General features: G+C 37.1%; 1 protein-coding gene across 1 annotated transcript in view; it reads right to left on the bottom strand.

The window, feature by feature from the left end:
* The window catches only part of HIBCH (3-hydroxyisobutyryl-CoA hydrolase), a 37410-nt gene continuing 18443 nt past the window's right edge, over positions 1-18967 (bottom strand). Inside the window, exons 7-14 of the mRNA XM_058839668.1 lie at positions 18824-18902; positions 14512-14657; positions 13829-13915; positions 12599-12657; positions 11811-11892; positions 6817-6936; positions 5641-5674; positions 1-688 (exon numbers count right to left, since the gene is read on the bottom strand). Of these exons, the coding sequence (XP_058695651.1) occupies positions 573-688; positions 5641-5674; positions 6817-6936; positions 11811-11892; positions 12599-12657; positions 13829-13915; positions 14512-14657; positions 18824-18902 (723 nt within the window). The 3' untranslated portion in view covers positions 1-572. The remainder of the gene's footprint in view (positions 689-5640; positions 5675-6816; positions 6937-11810; positions 11893-12598; positions 12658-13828; positions 13916-14511; positions 14658-18823; positions 18903-18967) is intronic.

Raw genomic sequence — 18967 nt, 5'->3', positions numbered from 1 at the left:
CAATTTCTTGTTCTCAGACTAATACTGTATCAGTCTGAGCTTTTATTTAAAAGGATATTTAACACCACGGATTCTGTCTTGCATTTTCCTTTGTAGCTCTGACTGCATTAAAGGTTTAACCATATTTTATTTTCATTGTACGCAGAAGAACCTGCGGCACAATCCAAATTTACCAGATCAGTGACAGAGTCAAGAACACAAAAGGTCTCTTGACTTTCTGCTGATTAGGTCACCCCTTAACTGTGCTCTTTTCCCCAAGGGCTCCTCCTGAACTAAGAGCTGATGCAAAAAAATTAAATGTTAATCACTGTGTAAAGCAGTAAAAATGAATTTGCCTGAAAGTGATTTTTCCCATTATTAAGCAGAGATACAATTATTTTCTCATTACAGAGAATGTTCCCGACTGCAAAAACAAAACAAAACAAAACAAAAAACCAGAAACAAAAGCAAAAACAAAAAAAGCCTTGGGAATCTCAGGCTAGCTAAAAAAGTCTTGTCCAACTGATCATATTACTATTAAATTTTATACCACAGAACTAAGCAGATACGTAAGATGTCAGTAGGTTTGATCTTTACAGCTTGAGATCGTCATTTCCCAGTGGTTTAAAACAGTTGTCCACAAATCCATCGCTGACTTCTTCTAGAGCAGCTGGCTTCCATTTAGGAGACTGGTCTTTGTCAATCAGCACTGTCAGGTGGAACAGAGAAACACCAAAGTTACTTGTAAACTTCCTTTAATTAAAATGACTTAAGAGTGCATCAAGACAGATCACTACTGTGATTGCATGGGGAACACAAATCTGTGCTCTGGAGAAAGCAGTTTTTGTAACAGATATTTCTACTCTAATAGAAGTTCCTGAGTTGTGACCTGTCCAGAGCTGTCTCTGGGAGTTGCTGGATGATACAAGGAACAATGGATCACTTCAGAAGTAGCCCAAGATTTGAAGGGATAGGCCTGAAATGAGTGGTTTAGTTAGACCTGCCACTCTTGGCTGACTTACACTTCTTCATGGGAGCCTGGGAACAGAACATTACGATGCTGCTTTTGGACAAGGCTTTCACACTTCTGTGCAAAATCTGACTCTTGGAGAGTACAGGAGATGATTCAGTGGTGCTAAGTGCCTAAAGATAATTTAAACACATAAACTAATAATGAAATAACTCATGAGGAAAGAGTAAAGCAGGGTATCTTAGTGAGAATCGAGGGTGTTTATTTGTAAATACTGACAGCTACTGAGGCCTGGGTAGATTTAACCGTGACAATCTGTATAATCTTAGTATACAGACAGACTTTATGCTGCATCCTGGGAAACACATCACTGAAGATAAAAACTATCACAGAATGAATCACATGTAAAAGGCTAAAAGAAAATGCCAGTTCCCAAAAAACATTCCCTGTGTCACAGGAATGTTGAAGGCACGTCAGCAATGGCTGCATTAGCCAACAATAAAACAAGAAGGAGTTAATTTGTGTGTAAAAATGAATGGAATTCCAGAGCATCCTTCCAAGCACCTTTCAGGCTTTAAGAAACCCATGAAGGTGCTACTGAAAATGGGAAAATTTTATCATTTAAAGAACAGCTGTAAGAACTGTGCCTCCCTAGGATGCACTGACAGCCATCAACCCTCACAACACAAATTCCCTTCAGATGAGTGCGATCAGCAACTGATTTGGAGATGCACCTGTGGCCTGGGGGAACCTGACCAACACAGCCCACAGCATATAAGAGAGGATAGGCAGGAAGAGGGAGTACCTTTCAAATTTCTCTCCTGAGAATGGCCTTTATTTGTTCATTTTCTGACAAAGAGTTAGGAGTGAGATGAGTCCAAAGGCAGGTGAACTATGACACTCGCACAGACCAGATATTTCAGAAAATTGCAACTATTTTTGGGTAAGTTGTTGTGTTTTTCTAAACTGACTTTGCTCTTACTAAGTGAACTAGAAATATCCAAGATGAGGAATGTGTAAGGGGGTAGAATTTTATGTTCATTGAAAAGAAAACCTACCTAAAGACCGTGCTTATCAAAAAACAGGCACTATGGCCTGCCTAGCAACCTGTAGTAAAAAATGTGACTTGAAAACTTCTCTTTAACTTTTCTGTCTTTAACCAATGGTTGAGAGTGGCTAGAAAATAAACATCCATTTAAATTACATTTGGGTAATTAATATGTCCACAGCTAAAGACTTACAGGCATCACAACTCTAGCTTATATCCCTAAAGAGCAAAGCAAATCGGAGCCCTACATCCATTTACTTGCAAATAGGGAACTAAGGACTCCTTAGAAACAAATGAATTGTAAAAAGTAACCTATTATGTGGGAAACTGCAATTCCACAGAAAACAGAATCCATGAGGACAATTCTTTAAAAGAAATGTCCTGTAAAAGAGTGTTTTCACTATGTTGTTCAACTGGTAACTTACTGAAAAGCTGTGATCTTCCAAGTTATTTCTGAACATGGTGAAATCACTCATTGGCTTGGGTCAAAAGATGTAATTGTCCCAAATCAATTATATTTATTCCACTAGAATAGTATTTATCTAATGATTTTCTTCAATTGCACTTGAAGTTCACAGTCTAGCCAAAACAGTCTGTTGTGACTAGAAATGGTTTAAATTAAAGAGGAAGAAGTGTCTGTGTATGTTACTACAGCTTCCTCTCTGCCATGCTGTAGTAAATGATGCCAGTTTTCCACTCCAGGGTACTGCTGTCTACTCGAGTTCATCTTTCTGTTTGGATCTGTGGCCAGTTTTACTCTGGTGGATAAACTCAATGCTCATGAATGGTCTCCCCAGTGAAGCTTTTAATATTGTATGAGATAAAATATTTGTTCTCTAGTAGTATCATGAAAATATTCCCCCTCTGCATTAACTTCCTTATATTTTGTATCTCTCCAGCTTGAGCTCAATCATTACAAAAACAGAATAAAAATTTTGAAGACTTCTAAGGTAGGTTAAGGGAATTTCCTTATGATGAAAAAAACTGAGCGCAGACATCGTGTTAAGGGTTTGTACTTATGTTTCACCATTTTTAATCAAAATCCCAAACCCCTCTGTTAAGTAGCAGTGACTTTACTGGACTTCTGGCTGAGCTTCCTCCAACACAGTCAAAACTTTGGTATTTCCAAGCCTCTGACATTCTGTTTGCTGCTATAAAATCTCTCAGCTCGTGCAGGGCCCTGGGGTGCCCAGGGTACAGCTCACATCTGCCAGCACTGCAGGGAAGGTGGCAGAAGCTGCACAGAAAAATCATCTTTGCAGCATCAGCAAGATGTAGAAGACCTTTACAATTCCATTTCAAGTGCACATTCTTGCACAAAGGGTTAGGAGGGTGATTTAACAGATATTTGTCCCTGAGATTTGCTGCTGAGCTTGTATCCCACCTGGATGTGTTTGAGCACTGACTCCAAAAATGACTGCTTTTCTTAGGCAGTCAGATTCAAAAAACAATTCTTGGCAATTACCCAGACCTATGCATTTCTTAGTTTACATATTATTCTATTAATCAAGGTGAAAAACTGATACCAAATCTAAGGATACCCAAGCCCACATTTACCGTTTTATAGGAAAATGCTGATGAAATATGATCCATGTGTTTTATGCTTTAAGAATTTTGGCTTTTCTTTAATAGCTCCAATCACAAGAATCATAAACAGGGAAGACTGCCACAGCAGATTTTCAGGTTGAAAGAAAACTGGCTAAATAAAAAAAAAAAAAAAAAAAAAAAAGAAATTTTGACCTCAGGTCAAAGCAGGTTTAAAAAGCTTTTAAAGTACTCCCTAGAAAGCCTTTTGAAATTATGGTTTGAAGCAGATGAAAGGTATTATTAAAACCTGACCTGTGGCCCTTGGTTGCTGAGAAACAAACTAAAATCTGAATGCTGTAACTCAACTTCTTTTGGTAGTAGATCTTGTGGTATAGAGGGTCAAGAGCTGGCTCTTAAATGCTTGTAAGTGTAAAGCTTTAAGAAAGAAAAAGCTAATACATAACATTTTTATTATTGTATATATAATATATTTTATTATATTAATTATATTATTATTATTAGTCCTGTGAAGTACTTAATAATATCCCCTCCTGTTAAAAAGGATCCTCAGCACACATTGATGGATAATGATTTTTATGAAATTAGCCCAAACTACAAAAGTGGTCTGGAGTCAGATTCTACCCTCCTCTGCAACAAGAGAAACAATGCTAAGACTGAAAATCTGAGAACAAGATCTATGCAGCAAGCAGAGAACAAAAGTTCTTTAGGAACAAATTATTATTATTATTATAAGCAATCCCCTCAGTGCAGTTGGATCTTTGGTTTTGTTTTTTTCCTTCCCCTGATATTGCTGAACTTCTGCTTCATCATCCTGTATAAAAGAGAATTTTCCCCAACTGCTATTCTTGCAGCCTCTCACTTTACAGGCAGTTTGTGTATTTCCTGGCCATACTGACAAGGGATTTGCTTTTGTACTGTACTGCAGTCCCAGATGGTTTCATGACCTTGTGCCTTGCAAGGAGAAGTTCAGTTGGTGTTCCTCTGACTCTCAAACTTGGAGTTTGTCACTTCCTGAATAACTACATTTCAGCAGCTTATATACTGATTTAGAATATATCCCGGGAAAAGTATTTTCAAGATATCCTTGTCCCCATTACCAACATAATAAAACCACTTCTCAACACATGTGGTAAATTCTTCAAAGGAGTGTCTGCTAATAAGTGCTAAAGACTAATTAATTAAAATCAGAAACCTTCCCGATGCTGTATGAATAAATTTTGCATCTCTCACCCCAGGCTATCTTTAATACAGCGTTACTAATAGCAGACACTCCAACTAATATCCATTCCTCAAGTGAATTTTAAACTGCTTTATAAAGACAGGTATAAAACAATGACGAGGAGGTGATAATACTTGAGTATGTAAGCATGTGAATTAAAAGTCCAACCAAAAGTTATCCATCCAAATGCCTTGTATTGTAAGCTCCTTGGAAAAAGAAATGCCTGTGCTTTATTTCATCTCGTGATGAACAGTACATAAATAATTGCTACAGCTCCTAACAGATGTGACTTTGGGTTTGAGCACAGTGAATCAGCAGTAGGATCAAGGACAGGCTTGAAGTCTGTCCCCTGGATGAACTTGCTGAGACATTGCTCTACTTTTACCATTACCTTTCTTGACCAATGCTTGAAAATGCTGAATTAGTTAATGTTGAGTTTATGTATACAGTTTTTTAACAATAAGACACTTCCATTCAGAGATATTCTGGACATGGGGGAAAGTAAGTCTTTGTTCTAACAGTTTTCTATACAAACAGTTGTTCTTGATTTTGAGTCTTAAAGCATTGTGTAGCTGGCTGAACCAGCCCTGCAGCAACACTAAACCTGGACACAGGTTTAAATGTGAAATGGTGAAACTAGGTGGATAAATAATGTTTGAGAACTGAGGTTACACAAAGGCAACAACATTGCTCTTGTGCTTTGGAACAGTAATACATTTTGGCCACACAGAAGTCCAATAAGCAAAACCTATGGAAAGCTGGGAAGTTTTCTCTGGGCTGTCACTGCATGCACTGGTAGTGATTTCCAAAGAAGCACCACATTTGTAAATTTGTGTGCTATGAAGCTTGAGGAGTGTTTCTGGTATGGATTCTTACCTGCTCGAACACCTTCATAGAAGTCATGGCCTTTCTGAAAGATTATAAAAAAAAAAAGCTGTAACATGACCTATTTATCCCATCTTTCCCTATCCCACTTCTGCCTGAAATGCAAGTCCTCAAGATTCAGTTAAATCCCACTTGTACTGTACTTTTCTAGGCCTAGTTTTTCTTTACTTATTAAAGAGCTCTGTATCTTCTTGCTTTAAATGCAGCCATATCTCTTAAAATCAGTCTGTTGACCTGTAGCTGATCAGGCACTATGCAGTAGTTCTCTCTGTCTAACAGCTCAGATCTTTTTCAAAGGAGCTTCACATGATGGGGCTAAGGTGTGCAGTATCAGGAATTCTTCTGAAAAAGGGCAGTCTTCAGGAACTGTGATGTATTCTGTGTATTTGGAGCACTTTGCAGTTAAATGGAATCCTATAAACATCCAATTATTTTTTAATAAAGGTAAATGTAACACTTAAATCCCTAAGCATGCTTCATCAGTAATAGAGCCACAATCCTAGTTTTAGTCAGGCATCAGAACATACCAGAATTAGACAGATTTTCACTTCAAGTATTTAGCCATCACAAATCATTTAATCAGACATATAAAAACCTCATTTTAAAATGTGACAAAACGAACAATAAGGATGGCATGGGGAACCCTTTAAGGCGTTTGTTCAGGTAATTCAGTTAGCAGCTCTGTTCCACTGGAAGGATCACTTACTCATATGCTATCCAAGTACTCAGCACTTATTACAAATAACACTAAAATCTCTTGCTGTGATAAATTTTTCATAGACAACACTCTGGAAAGGCATAAACAACTATTTGCACCCGGCTGCTGGGAACTGAGGCACTGAGGACTAAGTAATTTAAATAGAAAACCTGTTCAACAACATCAGTTTTAAAATTACAACCCAAATATGAAACACTATGTATATATTAATGTTTTCATACTTTTTTTAACAGAAGTCTTATACATTCCCCTCTGACTGTCATTAATGTAGTGTCCTTTGCAGTACATATAATAACATGAAACTGGAAAAAAGCCTCACAAACACACAAAGATGATACTGAAAATTAAAACCTATAAACTCTTGATGAAATCTACATAAAGTTTTTAGTCTCTGAGAAACTGTTCCCTCCTGTGGCTGGAAAGGGACAAGGGGCTCAGCTGTTGCTTACCATGCACGCTTGGCTCAGCCTGTATTCCATCCGGAGTACCTCTTGTAAGCTCATGGAAGCTCCTTCTCTGAGCTGTCTGAGTGTCAGCTTTAAAGATGTAGGTGACATCTTATTAATAGTCTGGGGAAGACATTAACATGATTTTTATTTTCTTCAATTTGGACACTTTTGCAAGTCTGTCTTTTGTGCATTTTAAACTTAGTGAAAAGTAAATGATGGCTCTTTTCTCCCTGAGCTCCCTCTGTGACACCTATTCCTCCTGCTCCCTCTCCCACCAAGCTGTCACATTAAATGAACTTTCCTGTGTAAGCTTTGATCAGCAAGATCTCTGGGATATGTACCATCACTTGTGGAAAACCTAGAACTCCTAAGGTCCCATCTATCCCAAATTACTACTAGCCAGAGAAATGAATGTAGTTTGAAATAAATGTTCAAGAAGAATCTTTTGATAAGTGAAGGCAAGTGTTACAAGCAATTACATTTTGTTTTTTAATATCATATATATATATAATGTGAATTGCTCTTAGATTTACTGATATTGTAGATGATACTAGTATTACTTAGCATATAAGTTTTACAGAGTAGTAAGGTAATAATAGAGAGATTGGCAACAAACTACAAGTTGTTGCTTCACAATCATTTGCAAAGTCCAAACAATACGCAAAGAAGAAAACTGAAAGAAAATATTACAATAAACCAAACATATTTATCCAGGCTCTTGTCTGGGATCAACAGATACTGAAGTAATTTTGCCCTGCATTGCTCTGCTCATAGGAAGCTTGGAGGTCTTGCCTTTTTTCTTTTGACAGAAGTACAGGCTATAAACATTGTGCCACACACAGGATTCTTTTAAAGCACACAAACAAATGCTGTAAATCTGGCTCTCAGGAGTATCCTTTGGAGAATAGCATGCCAGTAAACAGTAGGGGAAAGTGGGGAGAAAAAAAATCCTAGTCAAGTAGAAAGAACTGAGCTTTAAAGTTTCATGGGGTTGTGGGGAAAAGGAGCTAAATCTCATTGTTGCTTATCATTGTTTTCTTACTCTAAGCATGTAAACATGTCCTTTCTTTGTAATAAATAAAAGACATGTATCGTTCATGGTACAATAGACATTTCATGATAATTAGGACATTTTTACCACTATTAAAAAGCAGCAGATGGTGAGATTTGCCTCTTTACATTATTTTCACTGCAAAAGGCTCCTTACCACAGCCTGAAGTGGCAGGTTTCCAGTCATCAGCAGCATTTTTTCTAGCTCCCAATTACTCTTCATCCCTCCAGACACCAGCTGATGCAGCAGTGACCCATTTTGCCTAGTTAAGCTGGAAAACATGTGATTGCTATACAAGCAGGAGTCTCTGGAACTGTGCCTTCAGAGCACTGGTTCTGTCGTTCTGTAACTTGCATGTAATCACGGTGCTTGAGAGAGAAGCTGGCAAAGAATCGGCCAAAACTGGCTCCAAGAGGCAACAGTTCCTGAGTTCTGGTCAAGCTCTCCAACAGTGACCTGCCTTTCAGCAGATTAAGAAATCAGCTGTACCTCTAACTACACCCTTCTGTAGGTCCCAGATGGATGGCAGCTCTTAACTGGACCCCTTATTTCCTGTAAGATGCTCTTGCTGGCCTCACCTTTCAACTGGGCCTTTCCTCCTTTGAGTTTCACATTCTGTCATTTAGGTTAGGAAGTCTTTGCTCAGACCAGGCTAAATGCTATACATGCTACAGCCAGATGGTTCCAGGGGTGAAATGGTCATGGCAAGTTCTGGTCAGAGCAGGCACTGGAATGGGGCAGATCTGAAAACAGCACTTAAGGCAGCTGCTAGATGCACTAGACTGGTTATCTTGGCATATCAATGAGGCTGAAGGTGGAGGAGGTACTGACATAAATCAAGCTGGAGGAAGAGGAGCACGGCAGGAAAATGGGTAGGTGTAATTGCAGAAAAATGAGTCACCAGTGTAGCTATAAATACATTCTCTGTACAAAGAGAGGGGATTGGTGCTAGGGAACAAGCCTGAAAGAGAGACAGGATAGGCTGGAGTGGGGAGCACTAAAATGCAAAAAAGTCTTCATAGACATATTTGACATCTATTTCAGTATCTTTCAAACCATTTTGATTTTGACACAATGATCCCAAAAGCTCTAAGCTGAATTTGCAGTAGACTTAACACCAATAAAATGCTAACACAAGGTGATTGTATTAAGTGGCACGGACACAGTGGATTCCCTTACAAGCTTTCAAGTGGGAAAAGTGACTTTCTTTCACTTAGAAACCCCAAAATCTCACAGAGGTCCAGTGCATCACTCCCCTTGCAACAGATGAAGATGCCCATCACTTACTTTCTGAGCTATCAATGCATTTGTTCCACCACAGGGAACAATGGTCCTAGAGGAGCTTCCCAAGGACAGTACATCACTCTCACTGCTCTGCTAAGAGAGTTTCAGAATGCTGCTTTGATTCCAACGCTACCAAGCGTCATTCCTGTAATCTACCTCACCCATTTGCTGCACACACATTAATGCTTCAGGAGCTATTATGTGCATCCCAGCCTGACCAGAAGATCTGGACAATGTGTCTTGTAGTCCTTAGTCTGCAGTGTCCTGCACTCTACATTGGCACTTAGTGACAATAAAGCTTTTAAACCATAACATGCCAGTGCTCAGAAGGTGTACTGTCCTGCCAGAAACCTCTAAGAAAGCATTACGTGAAAATAAGTCAAGTATCTGATGCTTATCAGGTTTTGACCCAACATGTTTACTTCATCCCACTAGAAATGGTACACCTGCCCCTCAGATTAAAGCTTTTGGGCTCATGTAAATCCTGGGAACAAAGGAGTGCTACCAATTTAAAGGTTTGAAAACTATTGAGTTCAAAGTGTTAGTTCTCTAGGTTTCCACCTGTTTGTAGCTGGGTTCAAAATGTGAACTTCAATGGACTTCATGAAGTCATTCTCAAGTAGAATTTTAACAACTTTATATTATTCTTCAGGCAATATTTCAGCTTCAGATATGTGACAGCCTGCCAAGCAGGAATGTTTTGAAAGTAAAAAGCAGGAGTACTGTAGGTTAAAGAGAACAGGGTACTTGGGATAGCATGGCTCACAGCATACTTGGATTACTGCAGAACTAGGAGTTCCATTTTATTAACACTAAAAAGTATCTGTTGATCCAAGGTACAAGGTGGATGTATCAAGGGGTACCTCCAAATCAGGATATTTGTATTAAACCTTCAGTTAAGGCTTATTCCATAAGCTTACTTATACATATAATAAATACAGGGATAAACAAGGAGAGTAAGCATAGACATTGCTGTTACTGAATCAGCTGATATGATATTTATCAGTTGCATTTGCTGTTGCTCCTGTACCTGGAGTGGTTCACCCGGCTCACTAAAGTGAAACCTTGGTTTCACAACCTTGCCTAATCCTACTGCTTAGAACAGCATGTCTGCTGTCAGAAACTCCTCTGAAATGTGTTTGTTCACAATGAAGTCTTGCATCTGCTAGAAAATGTGGGATTTGTTTCATGGGGTTTTTCCCATGAATTTATGCATGGACTGAAGCAAGTCATACTAACAGAGTCTTATCTCTTGAACAGAACAGACAATTGTTCTGAAACTCTGGTCAACTCCAAGGACATTCATTTATGAATCACATAAAATAAAAAAGTTGTTATAAAGTTCTATTAAAGACTTTATAGTCTGAGATAGGAGAACTGAAGAAGCAACAAAATAGCCTTTTTGTTGTTGTTGTTCAGGAATTTAAAAAATCAGTTACACAAAATTGTAACTTTGAAGTAGATGACCTAATTTAGCCATCAACAGATGACTTAGTTTTAAGTTCTGAATTAAAACTGTTAAACAAATGTACTACCATAAACAATAAGGAAAAAGAACAAATAATTCTTGGTTGTTTTCAACACCCACCAAACCAAATCAATATAATACGAACAGATAAAATTTTTATTCTGGCACCAACTCATTTAACTGTTTTATCCAATGAAACTTGGATACTAGGGGGAAAAAAATTAGATTTTCCTTTTACTCAATTTTGCTTTTATAAGACCTATGCTAAACTTCTTGCAATGTACTAGATGTACTGGCTGGCACAAAGATGATCTTAAAACTTCCTTTCTCAAAAACTGTTTGATAATTCCAGTGACAATATGTTACATTTTGAATTAAATTTTTTTTTAAAAAAGTGATAGGGTGCCTAACGTGAATACTACCTTATAAAATTCCTTCTGCTCATATCAAAGTCAAAGATGGTGGATGTTTTATTTTACTATGAAAGGAGATTTCTTCTGTGAGTTGCAACTAAAGTTAAAAGGACCCTTTTGTTGGAGAAAAGCTTCAGTTCTATCCAGCTGGAATATTTCACTAGCTCCAAACCAAACTTTAACAAGGCACCTGAACAAAGATACTTCAAAGGAAAAAAAAAATAAAATACACACATTATTTATAAATGAATGTATGTTGCTTCTTGCTTTTGAGGCTGAAGTATGAATTATGTGTGTAGCATTGCTGCATGCTTTTTGAACAGTGACTACATCCAACACTCAGAAATGCATTAGAAAGATCAAAAAATACTTTGTGATAATACATTTTTTGCTGTTTACCCAAATGAGGTATCTGGAATGGAAGAAAAACAACAACACTGTCTGGCACTGCTTTATTCCAAACTTTGACAATAAAATGAGAAGCTATAAAGAGAACACTTGTTCCCAACAGCCCCCTGACTGTGGGGAGGGGAAAAGAAAGTGGAGTTTAGTTTTTTACTAAATTACAGTTTTATGCACCATATGATGGTGCTCACATTCTGTGATTTTAAAGGAATACCCTTGTCTGAGTAGAACTTCTGAGAATCCTTCAGGACTATGTGTGAGAACCTGAGGCTCTCAGTCCAAAGCCCTATAGGGTAAATAAAGTCTGCCCTATAATAAGAAACCATAAAACCAGCCTTAAAATTTCTAACGAAAATGACATCGAAGACTTTACCTCTAGCTGCTTCGTGGCAAAAGGAGAACCATCTTGCTTTAACTTTTTAACAATTTCTTCCATACTATTTGCTGAAAAAATGCTTAAAGACAAAAAAAATCAGTTAACAAGCTGCTTCAGCATAACCAGCTGATTTGTCTTTTCTTAACAATGTCTTTCATGTTGCTCAGTTTCAAGTAACTCAAGCATCTCCTTTTCCTTTACAAATCTCTTTCAATAAACCTTACAAACTCTGGTATTTATCTATAAACTTCAATTACTACCATCAGTCTTAGCTGTATTTTTATAACATAGCAAATCTTTCGCTATCAGCTCCATTCTATTGGTTTGGTGTCAACATCTTTTATCTCTAAATGTAGTTATTGCCATCCTTCTTCCAGAGTTTAGCTCTCTTATCACTCTCACTCATTTCTCCTTCCCTTTCTGATACACAGAAGTTCCAAGCTACGATAGAAATGGCCTTAACCCAATGAGTACTGTAAATGTGTTAGGTAACATTTCCTGGTCCACGGAACAAGAACAGTTACTCTCACAAACTCCCAGCCCATATCTACAGAAAACGTTCATTTTCATGTGCCATAGGTTATGAATCGGACTACTTTGTCTAAGTATTTAATGTACTGATGAGTGAAGTACTTAATGAGCTTCAGCTAACACTCCCTAAAGACTAAATGTTACTTAAACCTGGAGGTAATTTCTCTCACCTTATCTGTAAAATACTCTTAACTAGATTTAACTTCATGTTCTCTATTCACAAGAATAAAAAATTTTAAAAGATTGCTGAATACCTGTTAATCTTCTCCATATGTTCATCAAGTACAAACTCCTTTTCTTGATCAATTGTGCACTATTTAAAAAGTAAATACATATTTTACTTGGTTATTTTAGACTGAAAATGTATCAGTACCAAAAAATTTCAGTGACTTGTGTTCCAGAAATATCATATCATAAATGAACGCTTAATGTTCATAAGACAGTACAATTTTTAATGAATCACAATTTTGCAGTGTGTATATATGAACTTTTCTCTATCCTATGAATGCTAAAGCTGTTGCCTCATACTGCAGTGCTTGCTCTGAGCTACTATGTATGTGTATTTGTCTGGGTACTTATCTTGCACACAATTCTGATTGTTCTATCAAAGCACTCCTGGTCTAGTACATTAAGAAAGTCAGTGTAGATAAATCTACTCAAAAATCAGAGATTTTTTTTTTTTTTTAAACTTTCATTTTCTTTAAAAATATACACTCCTATGTTTATGCTTTTTTAATGACCAAAAAAAAAAAAAAGCCTTACTCTTCCTTCTCTTTTCTATGTCATTCAACAAAATTTTGTTTAGACATACAAAGTGTGTGATAGATCCATCAGCCTTCTGTGGGAAGGCTGTCAAATGTTTCACATCTTCTGGCATTAAGGGGTTTGGGACATAAGAAGATGTTTCAGGAACAGCAGCTGAAGCTGAAAAGGTTCCCTGGCATTTAAGCTCTGATAACTAAAAATGCACAGCTTCCTTTTCCATTCAGTGTCATCCTGTAAAGCGGGATACTGCAACATATAATCACTCCTATTTCACAGCACTCTGTTTTGTCAAAATAATCAGTAATATGATGTAAATTAGCTTATCCCATTTATTTTTCCAATTAATCTTATTTATGAACTTAGTAATTATAAAACAGAAATAACAAGAGTAGACACAGCTAATTTTAAAGCTGAACAACAGCAGAGTAATAAACTGGCTGAGTAACACTGAATACTGGTTTGACTCTAGAAGTTTTCTTTCTTTTGAAAGAGAACTGCAATGCACATCAAAAGAGTAAAAATAGCCACTGATTGTAAAGGCAAAACCTTTTATTTTCATGCCCATTGTTACATGGGGCTAACACAACTATTATGGACAGAGTGCAGAGTGTGGAAACTTGTTATTTTCAACCATAAAAAAAAGATAATCAGTAGCAAGGATAAAAAAAATGTCTACATATATTTAACAATTTTGCTTGATTTCAGTAATTTCAGTTTACCTTCATGTGGTAAGAGTTCAATAAATCTGCAATTTTTTCTTTTGAAGGAGATTTCAGTGCTATCAGGTCTTTCTCCAAGGCAGGTAGCTATTAAAAATAAGATTTAATTGCAAGTAAGTAAAACACTTGGGTTATTACTACAGTAAGATATATGTATATAAACACCCCCTCATCCTCCCCTTACTTTCTGACTGACCTTAAAGAAGTACAAAGCAAACAACACAAGGAAACAGAGTTTATTGTTAGTGCAGCCCCCCAAAGCAGCTACAGCTGCTGCAGGTAAAGCCAGGCTGCACCAATCTGAGAGGAAAGAACATTTTAATGGGGTGTTACCTTCACTGCAAACTTTGCAGTTGTACAAATCTCTAGTTTCATACAATGTTGTCTAAACTGTACGAATTTTAAGCAACTTCATTCTGCTGAATAGATCATGCCCTTCCAAGAGTGGAATTGTAAAATCAGCACCATTTGCTCCTTCCTTCAAGCAAAGCTGTCACCACCTGGCAAGTGTTAGAAGGACAGCTTGAGGGTGTCTCACCATCCCTGTTTGCAGGGCATGGCCAGCTAATGTAAGTGCACTTCTGCAGACTCCTGTGTTGGTAACAGGATATTGGGGTGCTAAGACCCCAGACCTCCCACTGTGGCTGTGGGCTGTGCCCTGGCCAGCACAGTTGGCACATTACCTTTTCAGATTCTACAAAATGCGTAGCGATGCCAGCTTTCAGCACATCTCTTCCTTTCAGCCTGCATCCTGTTAGTGCGAGGTAATAGCCAACCTTTCCTGAGAGCCTTGGCAAGAAATACCCTCCACCTACATCAGGGAAAAGGCCTGTAACAAAAAAACACAAAACAAAAGTGAAGGCAGGAGATCTTGTACTAATCATCACTAGCAGCTATTTTTTTCTTGTCTCACTTTCATCTTCCTTACATAGGCACAGAAACCTTGCCCAAATTTCTCCTTGTCTTGGCTTGACATTTCTTTTTCTTTTCAGAAAAGCAAACTCTTGAACACTTTCCAAACTTCATCCTTTCCACTGGCCCTGTATAAAGTCTGTATGTTTTACAAACATACAGCAAACAATAATATTTATTCTATTTGCCAACAACTCGAGACAATTTTAGGTGCTTGAAAAATCAAGTATGTTCTCAGCAAAGAAGCAGAAAGGACATAAAGAATTGTGAAATAATTCCTGCAAGCTCAAACTGGATGCTGCATTTTCACTGAAATCTTTTGTTACAATAAAAATACTAAACACTGATGAAGTGCCTCTTGCACAGCTCAGCTGAACAAATTTTGGGGCTCAGAATTCAACAACAGATCAACAACATTGCCAGGGTCTCCCTGAAGGTGGAGGCAAAAGATGCTAACTTAGTACTTGGCTCTTTGGCAGGACTGTGACTAAGCTAAAATGAAGAAAAAAATTATTAAACTCTCCAGTTTAATAACTGTCTTATATACTTTTTTAAATCTACAGATTAGGATAATTTTTTTAAAAACTAAAAGCTGTGACTGGAATTTAAATATTTTTAAGAGTTGTATTGGAAAGTATCTACCTTCTGTTACATACATTGATCACCAAAAAATAAATTCAGACATCTTTTTAAATGTACTTAGAGAAAACTTTAGCTTAGCTGTATTGATTTCAGAAATCTGAATGCATAAAAGAAGGGTCCAGTTACTACCTTGAAATCATGTCAATAGTGCATTAATGAAACTGAAAGTCTTTTAAAGAAATTAAAGGTGTGGTGGTGGTTTGTTTTTTTTCAGTTTCAGAGAACAGATCAAATTAATCATAAAAACAAATGAAAAAAAGCATATAAATGAGCAATAAGAAACTCATAAGGCACTCGCCAAAGAAGAGATGTTAACCAGGAAAATTCAGATGTATGTAAGGAGTTTAAATGAAGTTCTGATAGAAGATGGTGATTTTTCTCTCACAAGTAATTTCATTTGTTCACAGGAATCAATGTATGTATTATAGAAAGACCCTATTCCAAGCATTTTGAGATATGGGAAGTTAGTGGTCCCTGAATAGCCCTCCCCCTTGGATGGAATAAGGAGAGGTTTCTTTCAGACAGCTGCTCTTCAGTGTTTCCCTCTTAATAATCTTAATATCTAAGATTATTATTAATATCCCCTCTCAGCTTCTCCTCAGGTTCCCACTTGGTCTTCCTTTTGTTCTGCTGCTTCTAATACATCAAAAGGTTGGGTTTAGGAGTCACTTCCTATCAGTTACAGCTGTAGTATTCTATTCCCACTGATGTGTGTGCTGTCATTAATTGATTTATTCCTCATCCCCCAGGCTACTGAGACATACAACTCTTCTCCTGAAATGCTGACTGCCTTGCTGAAACCCTTTAAACGTCCTAAGCTGTATTAACTCCAATTCATCACTTACCTTCTTTTTCATATGTACTCACATTCTCAAATAGTCTATTCTACATTTTACCTTCTCAGCTTGAGCTATCATAACAGTGATGCCAAGACTTCTATTTAGTTTTATGTTTCTATTCATCTGTCTCCCCTTAGATATCCTTCTACTGAAAAAAACCAAAAAACCAACCTCATTTAAAAGTAAAACCCAGCTTAAAAATGCCCTCCAAAGCAAAAAGTCTATTACATTATTCTCCCCATCCACCAGAACAACGTTTTTTTTCTTTTTGTTGTACTTAAAATAATACTGATGCTGCACTACTGCTCTCCCCACAGTCTAGCACATTTCCAGATGAAAAATCTTTCTGTTGGGATCCACAGTGTCCTTCCACTTGGCCATACACAGAAAATCAGTTTTAAATAAACTGTGAAGTTGATTAGCTTAAGTAGCTTTAGAAGCAAATAAACCTAAATTGAATGAAGGTTTCTTTAATTAAGGAATTTACAAATAGGATTTGTGAAGGTCTACCTAATCCATTTTAAACTTACTTGATTGCATAGTCTGCTATAGCTTCTACTGTATCCTTTTCAATGTTCCTGCCTTCCTTTTTCTCCTTTATCTATGTTCTACATATTGCTCTTTTCTCAGTAACACTTCCTATATAAATATATATAAAGAGCAGAAACCTCTTTGCTGATGGGATTGTCTTAATGTATTCCATACCTGATTTTTGGTTTTTTGTTAGCATTTAGCAATCATTTTTCAATTTCCTAGTGAAGTAAGAGAAGAGCTGTGTTACTTCTGGGCTGCCCAGGCCATGAGCCTGTACTGCTGACTTGCAGTCTGTGCTCTGACACAGGAGCAACATGCTCTGCTGTAATCCCAAAGGTGCAACTGCATTTGCCAAACAGAAGAAAGGCAGTGCTGCCACATTCTTACCTTGTCTGGCAGAGGGGGTTGGGAATTTATTAGTATTGACTTCTAGAAAGCTAAAAATTTAGCAGGGATATGCAAGAAAGTATCTATTATTAGTGCAACATCACCTCACAGCCCATACCTTATACTTTGATCCTTTGTTCTCCCCACCAGTTTTTTTTCCACACCTTCCTACTTCTGTGCTTCTTTCCAGTGCTTTATCTTGTCTATGTCAAACTCCTACAGTCTAGAACTGTCTTTTTTTTTCTATTTGTTAAGTGGTATATTTATCTGTATCTTTTTATTTATGGTGGTGAACAAATGCAGAATAATTGTGTGAAAATGGAGCAGCTGAATGAATGCTTTGTTTTCATTTCAGCAAAGGTGTCATGCCTACTGAAATAAGTGAGCACATGAAAAAAAACAACTAATACAGTATCTAGAGAGCTAGACATTTTAAACACACCCCACAGAGATCAAAACAGCTAAGCCTTTAAATCCAAACAGATTTCAGTGGTTTTACCTCTAAGTGATCCTAAAAGAGGTTTAATTACTTTCCTTCCTAAGCAAGTTCTAAGCTTTCCCTTCACATGTCTTCAGTCTATTTTTGTTTAAATAAGTCCTTGTCAACACAAGAAATCTCTATAAAGTAGAGCTCTTGTTAATATAAAACTACTCATATCGTCACCTTTGAAGAAGAAAGTGAAGGTAGTTTTATTATTAAAATAATTTCATATGCCAATGAACCTGTTTTGTTGAAAAAATACAAATACAATACAAAATACAACAAAAATACAATACAAATACAACAAAAAATACAAATATGAATACTTCAAATACTTTTCATACACAACAACTGATTATAAACTTCAGAGCTTAGAAAACACATGTTGTATTAAAGCTTAAGTTTAGTTTACTAAGTTTTTCTTCAGCAATAAAAAACACATTGCATTTATCAGCTAGCAGGAATTGCTCTAATATTTTTTTCAGGAATTAAAATGGTAACGAGCTTGCTTGTATTTGGGTGGTTTATTATGCTTTATTGTGCTTGGCAGTTGCATCAGCAGAGTTCCCTTTAATTTGACTCATTTTTCTTGAGCCATACCTGTATCTTTATGTAGCACTGGGATACATTTCTTTTTGTACCTCTCAGAATTGACAAAGAAACCGTAGGATCAAACATTAGAAAACACAAGGTACATGTTGCTGTATAAAAGAAAAAAAGGCGACACTGAAGACACTGTGATCTTGCCTAGACACAATCTGTGCACAATTGTGATGGGTCCACATTAATAATCTACAAGAAAAGCTGGAATTCCAAAATCTGTCCCGTTAGCACAGCAGAGCAGCTTGTAGTACACTCAGTTTGACTCATACTGAGTTCCCAAGGTAAAGCTGGTGTACCTGTACTGGGAACTTCAGACTTTACCTGCCCCCATCTGTAGCAAGACTTAGTTCTGTTCAGGAAAGTTTTATCCTGACAGCCTTTGGGTCAGTCTACACAGTTAAGAGTCTGAATCATCAACTGCCAGAACACAGGTATGTTTCTGATAATTTAACAGAAAATACTTCCCATACATGCTTGTCTCCAATTCCCTTTTAAAATTCTTTCCCTACCACCAAAGCATTCAGTCAAAGACATTTCACCCTGATTACACCAACAGTGAAACCCTAAACACTTGTGATCATCTGTTAAAACACTTACCTATTGCTGTTTCTGGCATGGCAAATACAGTCTTTTCTGTAGCAACTCGAAAGTGTCCATGGACTGAGACACCAACTCCCTACACAAAGGAGCAAAGGACACAGTTACAAGATTTCTGGTAAAAATAATCATAACCACAATCCT

Source organism: Poecile atricapillus, chromosome 5 (assembly GCF_030490865.1).
Source record: "Poecile atricapillus isolate bPoeAtr1 chromosome 5, bPoeAtr1.hap1, whole genome shotgun sequence".
In the NCBI taxonomy this organism is placed as follows: Eukaryota; Metazoa; Chordata; class Aves; order Passeriformes; family Paridae; genus Poecile; species Poecile atricapillus.
The sequence above is the reverse complement of the archived record's forward strand: the minus strand, read 5'-3'. Positions and strand labels throughout refer to the sequence as shown.